Source organism: Rhopilema esculentum, chromosome 16 (assembly GCF_057945365.1).
Source record: "Rhopilema esculentum isolate cy_ngs chromosome 16, ASM5794536v1, whole genome shotgun sequence".
Taxonomy (NCBI): domain Eukaryota; kingdom Metazoa; phylum Cnidaria; class Scyphozoa; order Rhizostomeae; family Rhizostomatidae; genus Rhopilema; species Rhopilema esculentum.
Window position 1 is genome coordinate 10,909,592 of NC_142830.1, and position 16,114 is coordinate 10,925,705.

At 34.9% G+C, this 16,114-nt stretch overlaps 1 protein-coding gene across 2 annotated transcripts; it reads left to right on the top strand.

Annotated features, from left to right (window-relative positions):
- On the top strand, positions 1 to 13,849 carry LOC135682729 (uncharacterized). Of its 2 annotated transcripts, XM_065197737.2 has the most exons (10): positions 1 to 382; positions 544 to 793; positions 3,366 to 3,659; positions 4,514 to 4,656; positions 6,737 to 6,816; positions 7,243 to 7,399; positions 8,012 to 8,075; positions 8,575 to 8,834; positions 11,263 to 11,434; positions 12,111 to 13,849. In XM_065197737.2, the coding sequence occupies exons 2-10, from the start codon at positions 745 to 747 to the stop codon at positions 12,305 to 12,307; spliced, it is 1,416 nt and encodes a 471-aa protein (XP_065053809.2). In that variant the 5' UTR covers positions 1 to 382; positions 544 to 744; the 3' UTR covers positions 12,308 to 13,849. The 2 variants fall into 2 exon arrangements, with proteins under 2 accessions (XP_065053809.2, XP_088969054.1); XM_089112928.1 differs by having other exon boundaries at positions 1 to 793.
- Positions 13,850 to 16,114: the final 2,265 nt, after the last annotated feature.

The following is a 16,114-nucleotide window of genomic DNA, read 5'->3' on the forward strand; positions in this document are numbered from 1 at the left end:
TTGCTGACAGATTTGAATATTCACCGAAAAAGCACCAACACATCGCTAAAAATCCTCGATTTTGAGAAAAAACGTTGTTCAAAATTGCAATCTGCAGAAGCTCAGCCTCAGCTTGTTCTTAATTTTTTCTTAACTTTTGACCAGTTTTGAGGCTCGTGTTCTTATAAAATTGTTCTTATAAAAAAAGAGTGCTCTCAGGAAAATAATTCAGGGAACTTTTACTTCAATTTTTCTTGAATATGCGCGTAGTACATCTGTGCTTGATTGATGTGAGCGAACGAACAATTTGCAGGTGTAAAGAAAGCAACGCTATTCATCCATATTTCCATAGGTGTGATAAAAGAAGATGTAACTGCCAGTGGCGGGAGTTATCTGTTTTAACGTAAGTGAGAAGGAAAACCGTTTAGCATTAATAGAAGTAATGAAAAATTCGCTTATTTCATTGGCCTTTCATATCAGATATACAATGCAACAACAATATGTCTAAATGCAAACAATGAATCGGGATGTTTGCAAAAACATCGTTTTGTCATCTCGTAACAGGTGAATCTTCGACATTAGTCCGACGCAAAACATTTACGAGATTCATTTTGCGCTGCAAACAACTTGGCCATTTGCAGTCAATTCAGTGAACGTGCTACATCTGGCCATCATTGTCCCTTCGCAGTTGCATCCGGCTTAGTTCTCATTGTCAATTGTCAAGGACCGAGGAATGGAGAATGACTTCTGGTGCACACAAGCATAATGTTACGTGTTGAATTTCTTGCATTCGTTTGTTCATGTTTGGCAAAAGGTAAGCATAGTGTTATAAAATAAACTTTGTTGTTATTACTTCGAATGCAATAAGTTATCAACGGCTTGGTTACATCAATTTCAAGGATAAAAGTTACTACCCGGATAATTTAAACTTCATCACAGTAAATCAAGCCAACTCCTTGCTTTTAGAGCTTTTTAAAATCTTTTAAAATATACATCCAAAATCAAAGTATCCATAAATTGATATTTCGTATTTTTATGATTTGGTTTAGTTTTCAGGGAGCGATTGCAAGGATTTGTTACTTGCAGGTTTGTTTACAAATGCTTAAAGAACAAAATGCACGAGAAACGGTATCCATGGCGGTTTTTGACCAACTGCTGCGTTTGTTATTCCATCTTTGTTCTTTCTGCAATGGTATTACTTCGTTAACCCAGACATTATCATCGCAAGAGCGGATAATTTTGCTGGGAGCTGATGGAGCATCTTTTCCCTCTCGTTGCAACTTCTGGTGTGCATTCAATTGCTTTTTCGTGTTATGATGTTTTGTTCAAGAAAATCTTGTTATGAACTATCAAGAATGTGAAGAAAAATATACCCATTTTTAGCATTTTTCCTTAGCTTTCGACTCAGCCATGGAATTATCGGGGACCCCGTAACCCTTTGCGAATTTTTAAAACAATATTCAAACTTTATATCTTGACACGTTGCAGCACGAAGAAGATTTTAAAACATTGCTTCAATTTTTAATTTAGAAGGTAGTGCACGGGACATCGGAGCATGGGTGTTTACAGGAACGCCCCCCTCCCATCGCAAAGTATCGCTATTGTTCTATTGCCCCTCCCTGTCATACAGCCTTGTTTGAGCGTCACTGGCTTGAAGGCAACTGATTTCAAAGATAAAAGATGCGTTCTTCTAGTGATTTCGAGGACCTGTCGCTATTTCCAAACCAAGATAACATTTCATTCATTTACTAATTGAAAAATGGACGCTTCAAATTCAAATAAATAGAGTAATCATATCAAACTAGATTAGACTAAAGATAGTCTTTAGCCCCTCATTTAAGAAAATGTGTCTTATCGATTTTGTAGATTTTCTGCGGGTCAGCAACATCGAAAGTCCTGAATGGTAAAAGCTTACTGTCAATAAATGTGTTGGTTTGTTTGATACAATAGCTAGTGGTGTCTTATGGTGTCTTTCAAAACTTCATAATTAATACTTACAAGCCAGGTTTATCTCTATCGGAAGAATTGAAAATAGCAACAGACGTGTGTTCTACTATTTTTTTGATAACTCCAATTTCCAATCAATTCGTATTTAACTTAGCTGTCTAAAGACAGAAATACAGAGAATGTCTGGCTTCATAAAGATTTTCTGTTTTTTAATAGATTAAGGGCAAGCCTAATGTTAATTCTCTTTAATTTGGGGGGGGGGGGGGAGAGATATTGAAATCAATTAACATATCACATGACTTTGCAGAGAAAAGTGCGATATCCAAATAGTTTTTTCGATACAAATGAAAGTGTAATGACTCGTTCACACGCTTCCTTTGAGAAAAAATGAATGTTACATAAAATTGGAGACAATCAATAAAAACGCTATGGCTATTGTTTGATCACATGTTACATTCTCACCACCACTATTCAGACAGGATTGTGAATAAATCTCAGCCAGATGAAGCTTTCCTTTAGTCAATTCCAATTAATTTTCAGCGTTTGCAAGAAAATGGTTCGGAAACTTTTGATCAATCAAAAAGCTCTTAAGCAATACATTTTGTTTGCAGTAACCTGCTAACAATTATAATTTCCTGAAATTTGGCAAGAGTGTTTATTTGCAACTGTTTGGTTGATTCTGCTATTCCTGCAAGAGAAAGGGGTTGTGTTAGCAGAGGAAATGAGTTGCAAAATGTGAATGTGGGGGGGGGGGGATGATATCAATAAGGAAACAGCCAATAGGGAGCAGTGGCGTCGCCACGGGGAAGACTGGGATGGACCCAGTTTTCCAAGAAGTCGATTTTCTAATTTCTCGAAATCCGTTGAAAAATTTCAGGGGGGTTGGGAGGTGAGTGATCAGATCGATTTTGATTTTGGGAGGTGAGTTGATCAGATCGATTTTGATTTTCGACTTGCAAAAGAGCCACCGTTACGAAAAAGGCTGATTGAAAAAGTTGCTTGCCCAAAGATGGAAAAAAGATAAATTACTGTATTAAATTACGAAATAGATAAAAGGAGGGCGTGGCCGAGAAAATTTGTTTTCGTCCTCCCCAATGCTACAACACGCCAATCTGGTAGTGCTACGATACGCCATTTTGAAGGCCTAAAATGCACCTCTGTCTACGACCACTCTTTTTCTATAAGATTATTGTTTATAACAATATTCAATTAATTTCTCAGCAGTTGTTCGTTTGGAGTTGCTCCCCTGAAACCATTTCAAATTCCTTACAAATTATATCCAGGCTAAAAACGAAAATTTTATTAAGAACTTTAGAATTGGCTGAATAAAATTTATAGTATTCTAACAAAAAAGGATATTAGTGTATTTTGAATAAAAAGTCTTCTAGGTCCTTTTTTTTATGTTGTAAACAGTGCTCTGTCTTTCAATTTCTTAAAAGGTGCTTTCTCATACTGGCGGCCAAATTGCAAATCTGGGTATTCAATAGCGTGGTGGTCAGTCTCACCCTATATATTTATTGAAAATGGGACAGTCGATGGCGTATTACCAGTTATCATGCAGAAAATGGTTAATGAATGCTGCCAAAAACACGTGAACCTCTCTTACGATGCCATGGTAGATAACAGAGTCGAAGCAGTGGAACAAGTCATCAACGGAACATCCGATTTTGTCTTGCCGCTTATTGTCAAAAGTGGAAAGCATAAATTTCTTTCTTTTCCGTTGGTCCCATTGGGTAAGTTCGCAAAAATAATTGTTAACAAACTGATAGACCTTTTATGAGAACAAACGCTTGAGCATTTACCCTTCAGATGAAGGCTCCATATCTATGCTTGTATTTTGTTTCAATTATTTGTACAGACTGCCTTATGGAAAGCTTATACACCCATGATTTTCTGGATCCCTATTATTCTAAATTGACCCTATATCGTCGCTGTATTTATTGAAAATTCGGGGATCAGCTTTGTTGTGCCCCTGTAAATCCAGAATTGAAAAATGGCAGGTTCTAGTATCGTATGTATTAATTATTTTCTGTATCTAAAACTGATTATAATGTAGAAAGATCATACCTCGAAAGAAAATAATGCATGCTCTAACCTATCTAATTTCGCATAATTATCAATCACACAGAAGAACAATGCTCTTTGCTTGGTTTATCGCGAAGGGCTAGGGCTACAGGCCTTTTATCATGAGCCTTCAATCGTCCTGACAAAGAATTTCGCAGCAGCAAAATAGTTATTGGTTGATGTAATACACCTAGTTTGGTTTAAGCTTCTTCTTTTGACGACAAAGTTAAAATCCCAAAACAGACAATGCCGAGATTTTATACCCTATGTATATGCGCACGAAATTTGAATTAGGGGAAGAGGGAGATAATCATCAGTAAACCCCAGTATTATGCCAGGAGTTTTCAAACAAATAGGATGGTATCCCTTTTACACTCCTCGCAGCAACTCTATTACAAGATGAACAATAAAGCTTGACAAAAGTAAAGACAATGCTTCTTCATCAAGCAAAAAACAGATTTGCTTCTTTATTCAATTAATACGAAACTGATACTTACTTATTCTATACTTCATTTGATTTTAGTTGAGTCGCCAGGCATTGCATTTTACGGCCTTGCACCTTTGGGTACAGGTGAATCGTTGATCAAAATAATTGTAGATGCATCACCGATGCTTGTCATAATGACACTAATGGTAATGGTGGCTGGAATAGTGTTTTGGCTTGTGGTGAGTGCTTGATCAAATTCTACTGTCAAATTCATAGGCATCGGAGACATAGGGGCTAAGGGGTTAGGTGGGCTGCAGCCTCCCTAATAAGGCAACATTAATCGCATTTCAGACTCCATTTGGACAATTTTATCTGGATGAAGCAATAATATTCGGGCAAGATCCCTACTAAGCCACCCCCCCCCCCTAAACGTTTTGCATCAACTATGGTTAGTTTCTGTTGTATACGGTCTTTGATCGTCTTATTTAAATAGTATCATAAACGTGTCTCTTCATGAAATTAATCGACATAAAAATTTGGAATCTGTTAAAAAACAATTTCTTTCAATAATACCTTATAATTTTGCAATAGATTGAACTTTGGTATCCTGATTTATATAAAAGCTAAAGGTTCAACCTTAGTGTTTATGGTAATTTGAGGTCTACAAAAGTTAATAAAAGAAAAATATTATACCTTCAGAAAACTGTAATTACCTTTAAAAAATTTTTTAAGACAGGTTAAAACGTATAAACACTAAAGCATTCATTAAAAGAAAGAAAATTTTACTTAATAAACACTAAAGCGTTCAAAAAAAGAAAGAAAATATCACCTATTCACTTCTTGCTGTGTGATTGGACACATGTAAGAGTTTCAATAGATATGAAGATGAGTGTCTTTAAATACTTTACAGGGAAAAACATAGCACATGTTTGCTGGGTATGTTGATAGCCTTGAAACTTGTATAAGAAGTAAGAATTAATCAGAGATAGAGAAAATATGCCTTATAAAGAATAGACGACAGCAAAGTATCGCTTGAATTTCAAGGATTCGATTGATTTAACGCGAATCAGGGGCGAAGACAAACAAGTTTTTTGGAGGGGTAAAGAAGTGACTTTTGCTGACAAAAAGGGTGGCTGTATCTCACTTTTCAAGGGTATGATCAACAGATAAATACTCCTATATGCTGCATTTATTGGTTTCTGGTTCAAATTTCATACTTTAGTGCCATACTTTACAAGTACAACAATTTTAATACGTCACAATTGTTGAATTAAGGTTGCAGGTTGAGCATGAAAATTGCTTCTTTTGCCCGACAAAAATATTTAATTTGCCGACGGATAAAGTGTTAGGGGGGGTACCGCGCCCCCTGGACCCTCTTTGGCGATGCCCCAGACGCGAATAGAGAGCGATCAAATGTCTTCGTTTGGTAAATCTTTTCATAAGCGCCAATGCCATGTTAAAGTTTCGAAAGGATGCGATTTTTTATAGCTAAATGTGCTGAAGATGCTGGAAAGCTCCAAGGCTGCAGAACATTGATCTAAAAAATGCTTTAAAGAATTTCACAACCAGTGAGAAAGGCATTATTGTGTACTTTGTGTATGGTTAATTGCCAATCTAATTCTTGCATGACAAAGGCCTTAATCTGCAGCAATGTGCAGCAGATGCACGTAAGGATATTCTCCCATGAAAGTAGCTAGGAACATACAACGCCAAAAAGACCCCCCAAAGAGCCCCAAATAAGTTCCAAAAGAGTCGGACAAAGGGTGCTGCTGAGAGTAAAGTTTTTTTCAAAATCCACTAGCAGAATCATCTCAAGCATGTTCGACATTTAGTAATTAGCCAATTGATTTGCTGAAGAGCAGCAGTAATGCAATGAAAAACAATTGCTGCATATTTCGCTTTTTGGTCCGATCAATCTAGTGTTCTTTAGGTCTCTTTAATGCTTCAATTTCTGAAACTATTTTGCTCAGCTTCGGTGAAGATGAGCCACATATCACTCTCTATGTCAGTAGATTTTAGATCGCCAATTTGTCACTTGGGCAGCATCGATGGCATTGAAAGCAGGAAAACTGACATACTCATTTAAACAGAGACTGTGGGTTTTAGCCCCCAAAATCATTTTCAAAATGCAACAAAAACCATAAGAAAAATCGCCATGATCTTTGTTTATAGCACATTTAGCCCCCTCCCACAAATACCTTTAAGCCCCAATATACTCCACGTTACCTGTTTTTAAACTATGTCAAAAACGCAACTTTAGCTGATAGGCGGCTCTTGTTAAAAGTTGATCAATTCATCAATAATACTTAATGTTTTTAGGAAGAGCGGAATGAAACCCCAATAGTGCCTGGCATCATTAATGGCATGTGGTGGGCATTTGTCTCGATGACTACCGTCGGGTAAGTTTCTTAAAAAGCAAGATTTCTGATTGAATGAATTTCATCCCAGGAAAGCATAAAGACGATCAAAATCTCACTTGTCTTCTTTAATTTCTGCCATGAAGGGAACATCTGTTCAAACAAATCTGAAAGAAAACCCGATCGACATTTGCTTGAGTAAATGCCTTTGAAACAAAAACAAATTAAGACAAAATATTATAGATTAAAGAGAACTCGAGTTGTGGAAAATTTGTTATGTCTTTGCTCTCTCAAAGGACTATTTTCAGCTGGGCAGCATTAAAAAGCTTTTGCCAGTGTTTGGAGAAAACATACTAATGCCAAAAAAGCAAGTCTGAAATATTAATGAAATTTTGAGGCTTCTTAAGTGATGAACTTATCGTTTATAAAACTCGGAACAAACTTAGAATTTTCGATTTATTTTTTTAGGTATGGGGATATTTCCCCCAAATCAAAGAAAGGGCAAATTGTTGCTGTCATTTGGATACTGTTCGGCTTGGTAGCTTGTTCCTTATTTGTAGCAGTTGTCAGTTCTGTTTTGACCATGGCATGTCTTTCCCAGAAGTTAGAACTACGCGGAAACAAGGTTGCTTCCTTGAATCTCATTGCTCGAATGATCTAGACCATCAAGCCAAAAATATGAAAATTTTCGTCACCAAATAGCAATAGTAACACCTTTGGTCCAGTGGCGGATTTAAGGGGGGCAACTAGGGGCAGTTGCCCCTCCCTCGATGAGTTGCAGCAAGTCTGACGCCCCTTTTTTAGAAATTGTGCGCCACTTTTGAAGAATGCGAATCAGGTGAAAAAGTTTCTGAGACCGATAGGTTAATTTGCTTCAAGGATTACCTCAAAATTATGTTGTTTATTCCAAAAGAGGATCTGAAATTGTTGTATACACGCCCCCACTACCAACTGCCCCTTCTTCAAGTTTGCTCTGGATCCGCCCCTGCTTTGGTCTAGAAATTAAGAGGCTCTTCTTCTCATTCTTTAGTCGCAAAAGGAGAAGTTTTCTAGATTCTGTTTATGTTATGTTTATACTATTCATTCTACCTATCTTATTGCAATAAGCAAGAAACATTCGTCTATTTATATAAAAATGAAAATTGTATTAGATTTATAAAGAATATCAAGTAATGTAATCCTTGTTCCAAAATACCATTATCAAAACTTGTAAAAATAATTGGATATTTCATTCCAGATTGCAGTGATTGAAGGCGGCCAGGAACACTCGCTCGCAGTTAGAAAAAGTGCTCTTCCGATTGGTAAGCTTTTTCTCTTATTATGTTATTGCGAATGAATTTCCAAAATTACAGCAACATGCACTTTTTATTTTACCAAACAGTTTACTTTAAATGTACTATTTTATTCGTATAGATTATTTAAAGTTAATTTTTACAATAGTGAACGTACACTAAGACTAACAAAAAGCAATTTCAAGAATTGCATTGAGAGATTACTTACTGCAAAAAAAGCCAGCGCACTTGTTTTGAGGGACCAAGTTTTAATCAAATTTTTGAATTGTGTACTATTCTTTGCTGTCATCATTGATTCTGGGAGATAATTCCAGATTTTATGCCCTTCGAAACGTAATGATCTGATACCATTGTTGGTAGTTCTCTGATACCAAAGCTGGCTTTTGAATTGTCAAGAGGGTTTTTGAGTCGAAGGCTGTGACCACTTTCATGGAAACAGGATAAGGTTGCTAAGTTGCTAATGTCTAACTTTTCAGTACTAGATATAAAGAAAAACTGATCTTTGTAGGTTTTTCGGATGTCGAAGAGATAGTGAGATCTCTAGAAGATGGTACATCTGTTGGCGCTCTTCTTGATAGCTATGTTGCTGGCTTTCATCAAGACAAGTTTCAAGAGTTTCGTTTAAATGACATTAAAGAAGATTTGTTTACTTATGGAGTCGTTTTAATGCCGACCGTAATGAAGTATGAAAAATGTTTCAAAGAGTTTCTCATGTCAAACCACGATTTCCTTTCACATGTGGTGTCTTCCAATATAATTCCTCTTAAGGTGAGTATATTACCAACTTTTATATTGGAAATATTTTGAAAATTGAGTTTCAAGTTCAAAATACTTAAATTGTCCATCTATACCGAGACCTAAGCTTTTAGCGATGCCCTCAAAATGGAATAAGGGTGCAAAAAATTTGAATAAAATGAGTTTTATTTTTTAAAGGAAAAAATTTCCTTTTCGAAAGGTCATGAACTTCAAATATGAATTTTAGTATAAGGACCACGACGAAAGACACAAGCTTCATGCCATAAAGGACAATTCGACACTTCAATGACAAGATTTGACTAAGCCATGTTTGATACGAGTAAAATTATTGACTATACCAAAGTTGATTATTCATTGAATAAGACATTTACGAGTTCGACGAAGACATATTTCTTATTCTTGTAAATTAGAACGTTCAAAGACGGGCTCGTCTTCAGCTAAATGAAGAATGAATGGAGTGGCTTAGACAGTGCCAATAGATTGTAGGAAAAAATGCATAGTAAATAGCGATCAAAAGATTTCCAAATAAGGTAAGGAAATAGAAATTAACTGACTAAGCAGGACCAGTGAGATCAATCGAGATCTAGCGGTATTGATTAGATTTGTTTACTAACCATGTGGCGATCCCTAAAAATAAAAATATCGTGTATTAGCAATTAAAATATATAGTTATGATTCGGTCTCTAATCAATTGCATCCTGTAGGCACAAATACTGTACACTAAATGCCAGATGCACTTGTGAACGTCCTTTCTTTTTACAAGAATCGGAACTTATTTGGCACTGATTTCCAACTGAAACCAGGGCAAACTCTGTATCACTTTGTATTGCCCCGTTCCTAGCTGTGTTTAGTCAAATAAACCTTGCTTAGGGGCTGTTTTACTTGCTGATTTAAAGTATATTTTCAATGCTTACAGAAATAATCTGCAGATCATCTGAGTTTTCTTTAGCCACCATTTGCTTGTTTACTACTATTGATTTTCTCTCCAAGACCAAATTCGTCTTGCATGAAACTCTGCCCTCAGGGGCGTAGCTGCCCTCAGGGGCGTAGCTGCCCCAAGGTACACCCCCAACTTTCAGAGAACTCGTCGGTAAAATCAAATTTATAACAAAATATGTAACAAAAGAATTTCCGTCGGTAAAATATGGCTTTGCATCTCTTTCAACCCCCACCCCCACCTAAGCGAGAATTGTTACGCGACGCCACTGTCTGCCCCTCTATCTACTTACTCTCTACTCTGAACATTCAAAACGTCTCTAACACTGAAATCTTCCTTTACGTTTTTATCGATAAAAATGAACAAGAAATGTTGCTATATCGGCACATTTCAGTGCTGCTTACAAGCTTATTATTTTATTAAAAAGCCTTGTTTATCAGAAATTGGTGCAGTAAATCCATGGTTGTGAGTTTAGAAATCAAAATAAATGCAAATGTCAAACCTAAAGTATGAAGAAAAATTAGTTTCAAATTCGCAGAACCTAGATTTTTGTCATTAAATCATTATTTGTAATATTGCATTATTATAAACATGCCTTTTAAGGGTATAATCTAATCTAATTTGCTATGAATAATTTACTTGAAAATAGTTATCTGCTGAGAGAGTCGAGGTCAAACACTAGTTATCGTCCGAAAGATTCAAGCAATGACCTAAAGCACTAAAATATTAATCATCAACTTCTCGGAAGGTTTTGGAAGAACGTAAAACATGGACAATTTATCTCCAGCCATTTTCCAGGAACATGGAAGTTTTCTTCCAAAAATAGATTGCTTGATTCCTGTAGATACGGGGCTCAGTGCAGACAGACATGTGATAGAGATTAAATTTCAAAGCAGAAACTATCACAAAGTTCGTGCAATTATTATTTTTACTATACCGCAAATCGTTATAAGCTTCCTAATAGGCCAACGACTTAAGGCCTCAAAAATTGAATCTTTTTAGTGCATATGAAAGCTTTCTGTTTTTCTAGACAATTTAAGAAACAGCCGTCTTTATATTTAAAGCATTTTGTTTTCTAGCACGACTTGAATTTTGCAGCAGCTAAAATCACTGCCAAAAGTCTTGGAACACTAACGCCACCCCCGCTCCCCCTAAGAACAATGTTGATTTACTTTAGGAAAAAGAAAGGGATTATGGAGTATGCTTTTTCTTGTGGCTTGTTTGATATTTTTCTTTACATTCAACATTGTTTTGGGGAGAAAGGGGGACGGGAGTAGTAGTATTCGGGAAAATAAATGAAAAATGGAAAAGCACAGCGCAAAGTGTTGGATGTTCCAAGTAATTTTGGCAGTGATTGTACATTCAAGCGAAATAGTTTTTCTTTTCTTACAGATATTGATCTTCCTATGGTCCTGCCTACTTGTATTGTTCTAGAACTAGCCATTGTCTTTCAAGATTGTCTTTCAGTTAAAGAGGTTTTTCAAGTTCCTTTTTATTTAACAGAAAACAACTGATGAAAGTACTGCGGAAGAAATGTCAAAGAACATCTTTACTTTCGAGACAGTGCCCACATATATACCATTGCTCATAATGTTGGCTTCTCTGTTTTTCATCAGTTGCCCTTTTTTATTGAATGACTACATTAGGAAAAAGAGGAAGAATCCATCAAATAAAGGTTCGTCTCTTAATTTTCTAAAACCTAGTGGCATTACTGAACGGAGATTTGAAAAAAGCATTGACGGGTCCATTAAGAGAATTCTGGGACACCAAGGGTCATCTAAAGGTGATAAAGCCAGGTTGTCAGAGCGCTTTACGTCGGGGTAGGAGGCCCCAGATCAATCTCACGTTAAACCCAAAGACGCCCGCTTTCTATGCACTTGAGCTGAAAAAGGTACCGAGTGCCAACCCGCTATCTTACCCTTTGATACTTTTGGCAAAGAGAATAACACGTCTCTCGTCTAGTAGAGAATAACACGTCCCATTACCCCTACGTACAGTTCTCAGACAGGAGTACCCAAGACGTCTTTCTCTCCTCTCTCCTTCTCCGCACTCTCCCGCAACGCTAGCATTTCCCTACCCCCACTTGGCGCTCTGGAACCCAGGGTAAGACAGTAGTTACCTGTTATACATGGGTAAGATTAACCATGGAGAATTACCCTTAGAAACCTATTCCTTTAGCTCTTAAAGTAGTAAAAACACAAATCTTTCAAGAAAAAGAAATGCCACCTTCTTTTCGATGGTTTGTTCAAATGTGAAGAAGATTGTTCCAACAACGCATAAAAAGTCCGTACTGTAGTTACTCGCTGAAGACTTCAGGTTAACCGAATTCAGCCCAAATCTTATTTCACCAGGGCTGTATGACAGCACAAGTGCAGAGGAGCGATATCTCCATGAAGTCCACATGAAGCAGCTTTCTGATTGCCTCAAACAAATGCACAACGAGGCAGAAATACTGCAACGTATTTGCAACAAGGCTGCTCAGAATGCTGAAACGGAGGCTAAAATTTATGGATATGAAAATATTGTGACAGTGGAGACATGCCTGTGACAGACTGCGCATCTAGAATGTTTGGTTAATGTCAACAAAATCTAAAGCCAATCACAATCAATTGGGACAATGTTTAGCAAAGCTTCATAAGGATATGCAATTACATTGTTCTTTGAAGAGTGTCAAATTGAGAGGAGGGTCCAACTGTTCTTTATCAAAAAACATTTTTCCTGTCTATCTTAACATCTTTTATTCATTTCAAATACTATCATAGGACAGCAACTACTAAAACACAATAGAAATCAAAATTGTACATATATCGTAAGCACGCTTTGTAATTCTGAGAATTAGTATCAAGTCAAGAATCATTTCGCTATGAGATTATAACCTTTATCTCAATTGAGAACATGGATTTTATTCAAGCAATTTCTGTATTTAATTTGGAGCTCAATAAAGGTGAGCAATATTTTTTTAATTATAATTCGGTTAGGCCTATATGAAGCATTTCATCAATTCTGATGGATAAGAATTACTCAATTCCATATTATAGCATCAACTAACAATTCGTTATTCACACAGCTACGCATAGGCTTCAGTAAGCTAAATTATCACAAATTTTGTCACATCTTGGGAGGAACAGTTGCCCGATGTGCCTAATTAACGGCAGTATTGAAGATACCGAACATTTCTTGCTGCATTGCCAGGCCTAGATGATCCAAGGCGTGATCTCTTTGGCGCGATAACGAACCAAATAGCATCTCTCACCTTTCAAATAGACTGGGTTATGTTATGTGGTGATAACAGATTTTCACGTAACCAAAATCAGATAATTTTGGAATCAACGCTAGAATACATTCATACGTCAGAACGTTTTTTTGTATAACAGTAAATACCAAACATTTTTTATAATTTAATCCTTCTCTTTTAATTTTTCTAGCACCAATTGAATAGTAATGTAGCTATAGCACTAAAGGCTATACCAAAATCCTGTGTACATTTTAATGGTTAACGATAAATCAAGCTATAGTATCATTCAAGTTGTAGTTATGGTAAAGGGACAGAGCATGTATGCTTAATATGTTACCTAGGATGACTAGGAATGAAATTACTCAGTAATTTCAATCACAATCGTTTATTTGAGAATTGGATAAAAATAATCACTAGCAAGTAGCTTAGATAAGATAGGGTGCTTCATAAAATGACTATTATCATGCATAAAATGTTAAAGTTAAAAGCATCTTCCTTCATAAAATTCTAAAGAACTTTGTTTCTTGTTAAGTTTAAACTTGGTCTCTTTTCTATTTCATTGACCTTGTTTTCAAAACATGTGGACAATCACTGGTAGACAGTTCCGAGGTTGAAGACATGTTTCATTCCGAGGTTGAAGACATGTTTCTGTTTGTAGCAAACCAAAGTCATTTAAAGGGCGAAATAGAAACTGTTAGTATTTTTCAAGACGTTTGGGTCAGATTCAAAGATTTACTGTATCTAGTGATTAAGACATTAAATTCAATGGTTAAAAATCAGAAAAATCACTGCAGTTTTTTTTATTTCATTCCAACCCTAATAAAGAAACTAATTTTTTCTTTTCTTGTAAATCATAATCATCAAAAATTTGTAATCAAAATACCATGAATGCATTTTAGAAATTGACAGTCATTTTGATGGGAAATTTGACAAGAAAAACTTAAATTATGTTTTGAGAGAAAGTAAGGCTATAGGCTTTGAAAAATTGCAATTTCATGAAAAAATTATTTGAGATCACCAAAATACGAAGAGAAATTGTTTTAACTACATTTTTAGAAATTCAAAGTCATTTTGGAAGAAAATTTAACAAGAAAAACAATAAAGTTTGTTTAGACAGAAAGCAAGGCTATAGGCTTAGAAAAATTGCAATTTCATGGAAAGTTTCTGTATTATTGCTAGAGATTATCAAAAATATGAAGAGAAATTGTTTTAACTGCATTTTTAGAAATTCAAAGTCATTTTAGAAGGAAATTTAACAAGAAAAACATAAAAGTATGTTTAGAGAAAGTAAGGCTATAGGCTTAGAAAAATTGCAATTTCATGGAAAGTTTCTGTATTATTGCTAGAGATTATCAAAAATATGAAGAGAAATTGTTTTAACTGCATTTTTAGAAATTCAAAGTCATTTTAGAAGGAAATTTAACAAGAAAAACATAAAAGTATGTTTAGAGAAAGTAAGGCTATAGGCTTAGAAAAATTGCAATTTCATGGAAAGTTTCTGTATTATTGCTAGAGATTATCAAAAATATGAAGAGAAATTGTTTTAACTGCATTTTTAGAAATTCAAAGTCATTTTAGAAGGAAATTTAACAAGAAAAACATAAAAGTATGTTTAGAGAAAGTAAGGCTATAGGCTTAGAAAAATTGCAATTTCATGGAAAGTTTCTGTATTATTGCTAGAGATTATCAAAAATATGAAGAGAAATTGTTTTAACTGCATTTTTAGAAATTCAAAGTCATTTTAGAAGGAAATTTAACAAGAAAAACATAAAAGTATGTTTAGAGAAAGTAAGGCTATAGGCTTAGAAAAATTGCAATTTCATGGAAAGTTTCTGTATTATTGCTAGAGATTATCAAAAATATGAAGAGAAATTGTTTTAACTGCATTTTTAGAAATTCAAAGTCATTTTAGAAGGAAATTTAACAAGAAAAACATAAAAGTATGTTTAGAGAAAGTAAGGCTATAGGCTTAGAAAAATTGCAATTTCATGGAAAGTTTCTGTATTATTGCTAGAGATTATCAAAAATATGAAGAGAAATTGTTTTAACTGCATTTTTAGAAATTCAAAGTCATTTTAGAAGGAAATTTAACAAGAAAAACATAAAATATGTTAAGAGAGAAAGTAAGGCTATAGGCTTAGAAAAATTGCAAATTCATGGAAATTTTCTGTATTATTGCTAGAGATTATCAAAAACATGAAGAGAAATTGTTTTAACTGCATTTTTAGAAATTCAAAGTCATTTTAGAAGGAAATTTAACAAGAAAAACAGAAAAGTATGTTTAGAGAGAAAGTAAGGCTATAGGCTTAGAAAAATTGCAATTTCATGGAAAGTTTCTGTATTATTGCTAGAGATTATCAAAAATATGAAGAGAAATTGTTTTAACTGCATTTTTAGAAATCCAAAGTCATTTTGGAAGAAAATTTAACAAGAAAAACATAAAAGTATGTTTAGAGAGAAAGTAAGGCTATAGGCTTAGAAAAATTGCAATTTCATGGAAAGTTTCTGTATTATTGCTAGAGATAATCAAGAATATGAAGAGAAATTGTTTTAACTGCATTTTTATAAATTCAAAATCATTTTGGAAGAAAATTTAACAAGAAAAATATAAAAGTATGTTTAGAGAGAAAGTAAGGCTATAGGCTTAGAAAAATTGCAGCTTTGATAGAGATTTTTTAGATTGTTGCTTTATATGTTGAAAAACATAAAAAATATTGCCTAGGGTGCCATTAGCAATAGTTAGCTATTTTAGCAGCAAGCTATTTTGAAAGGAAAACATCAACAGAAACAATGTAAAAGATATTGTGAGAAAAGGTAAGGCATAAGGTTTGAAAAATTTCCATTTTGGTAGAAAATTGCCTCTAGATTACCACTAGAAATAATGAATAGCCATGCGAATCTAGGTTTCAGTTGATGTTCCTTAATCCTTAACATTAGAGAACTAGAATAGATACATTGGTACGGCAAGGCCCAGTCATTAAGTGAGATCCATTTGAATATACGGTGTATTCTACTTTCAGTTTTATTGTCTGACAACGGGACTTCACATTACCCTTTAGACAGTTGCATTAAAGAAGATGAAAGCCTGTAGTTTTGTATTGCAGTGAAAACTAGGATGAT

Bases quoted from the DNA above. Each gene is read 5' to 3' on its own strand.
- LOC135682729 (XM_089112928.1), top strand. From the start codon at position 745: ATGTTACGTGTTGAATTTCTTGCATTCGTTTGTTCATGTTTGGCAAAA. The intron at 6,817-7,242 runs GTAAGTTTCTTA...TTATTTTTTTAG, and splicing joins GTCTCGATGACTACCGTCGG to GTATGGGGATATTTCCCCCA. The intron at 7,400-8,011 runs GTTGCTTCCTTG...ATTTCATTCCAG, and splicing joins TAGAACTACGCGGAAACAAG to ATTGCAGTGATTGAAGGCGG.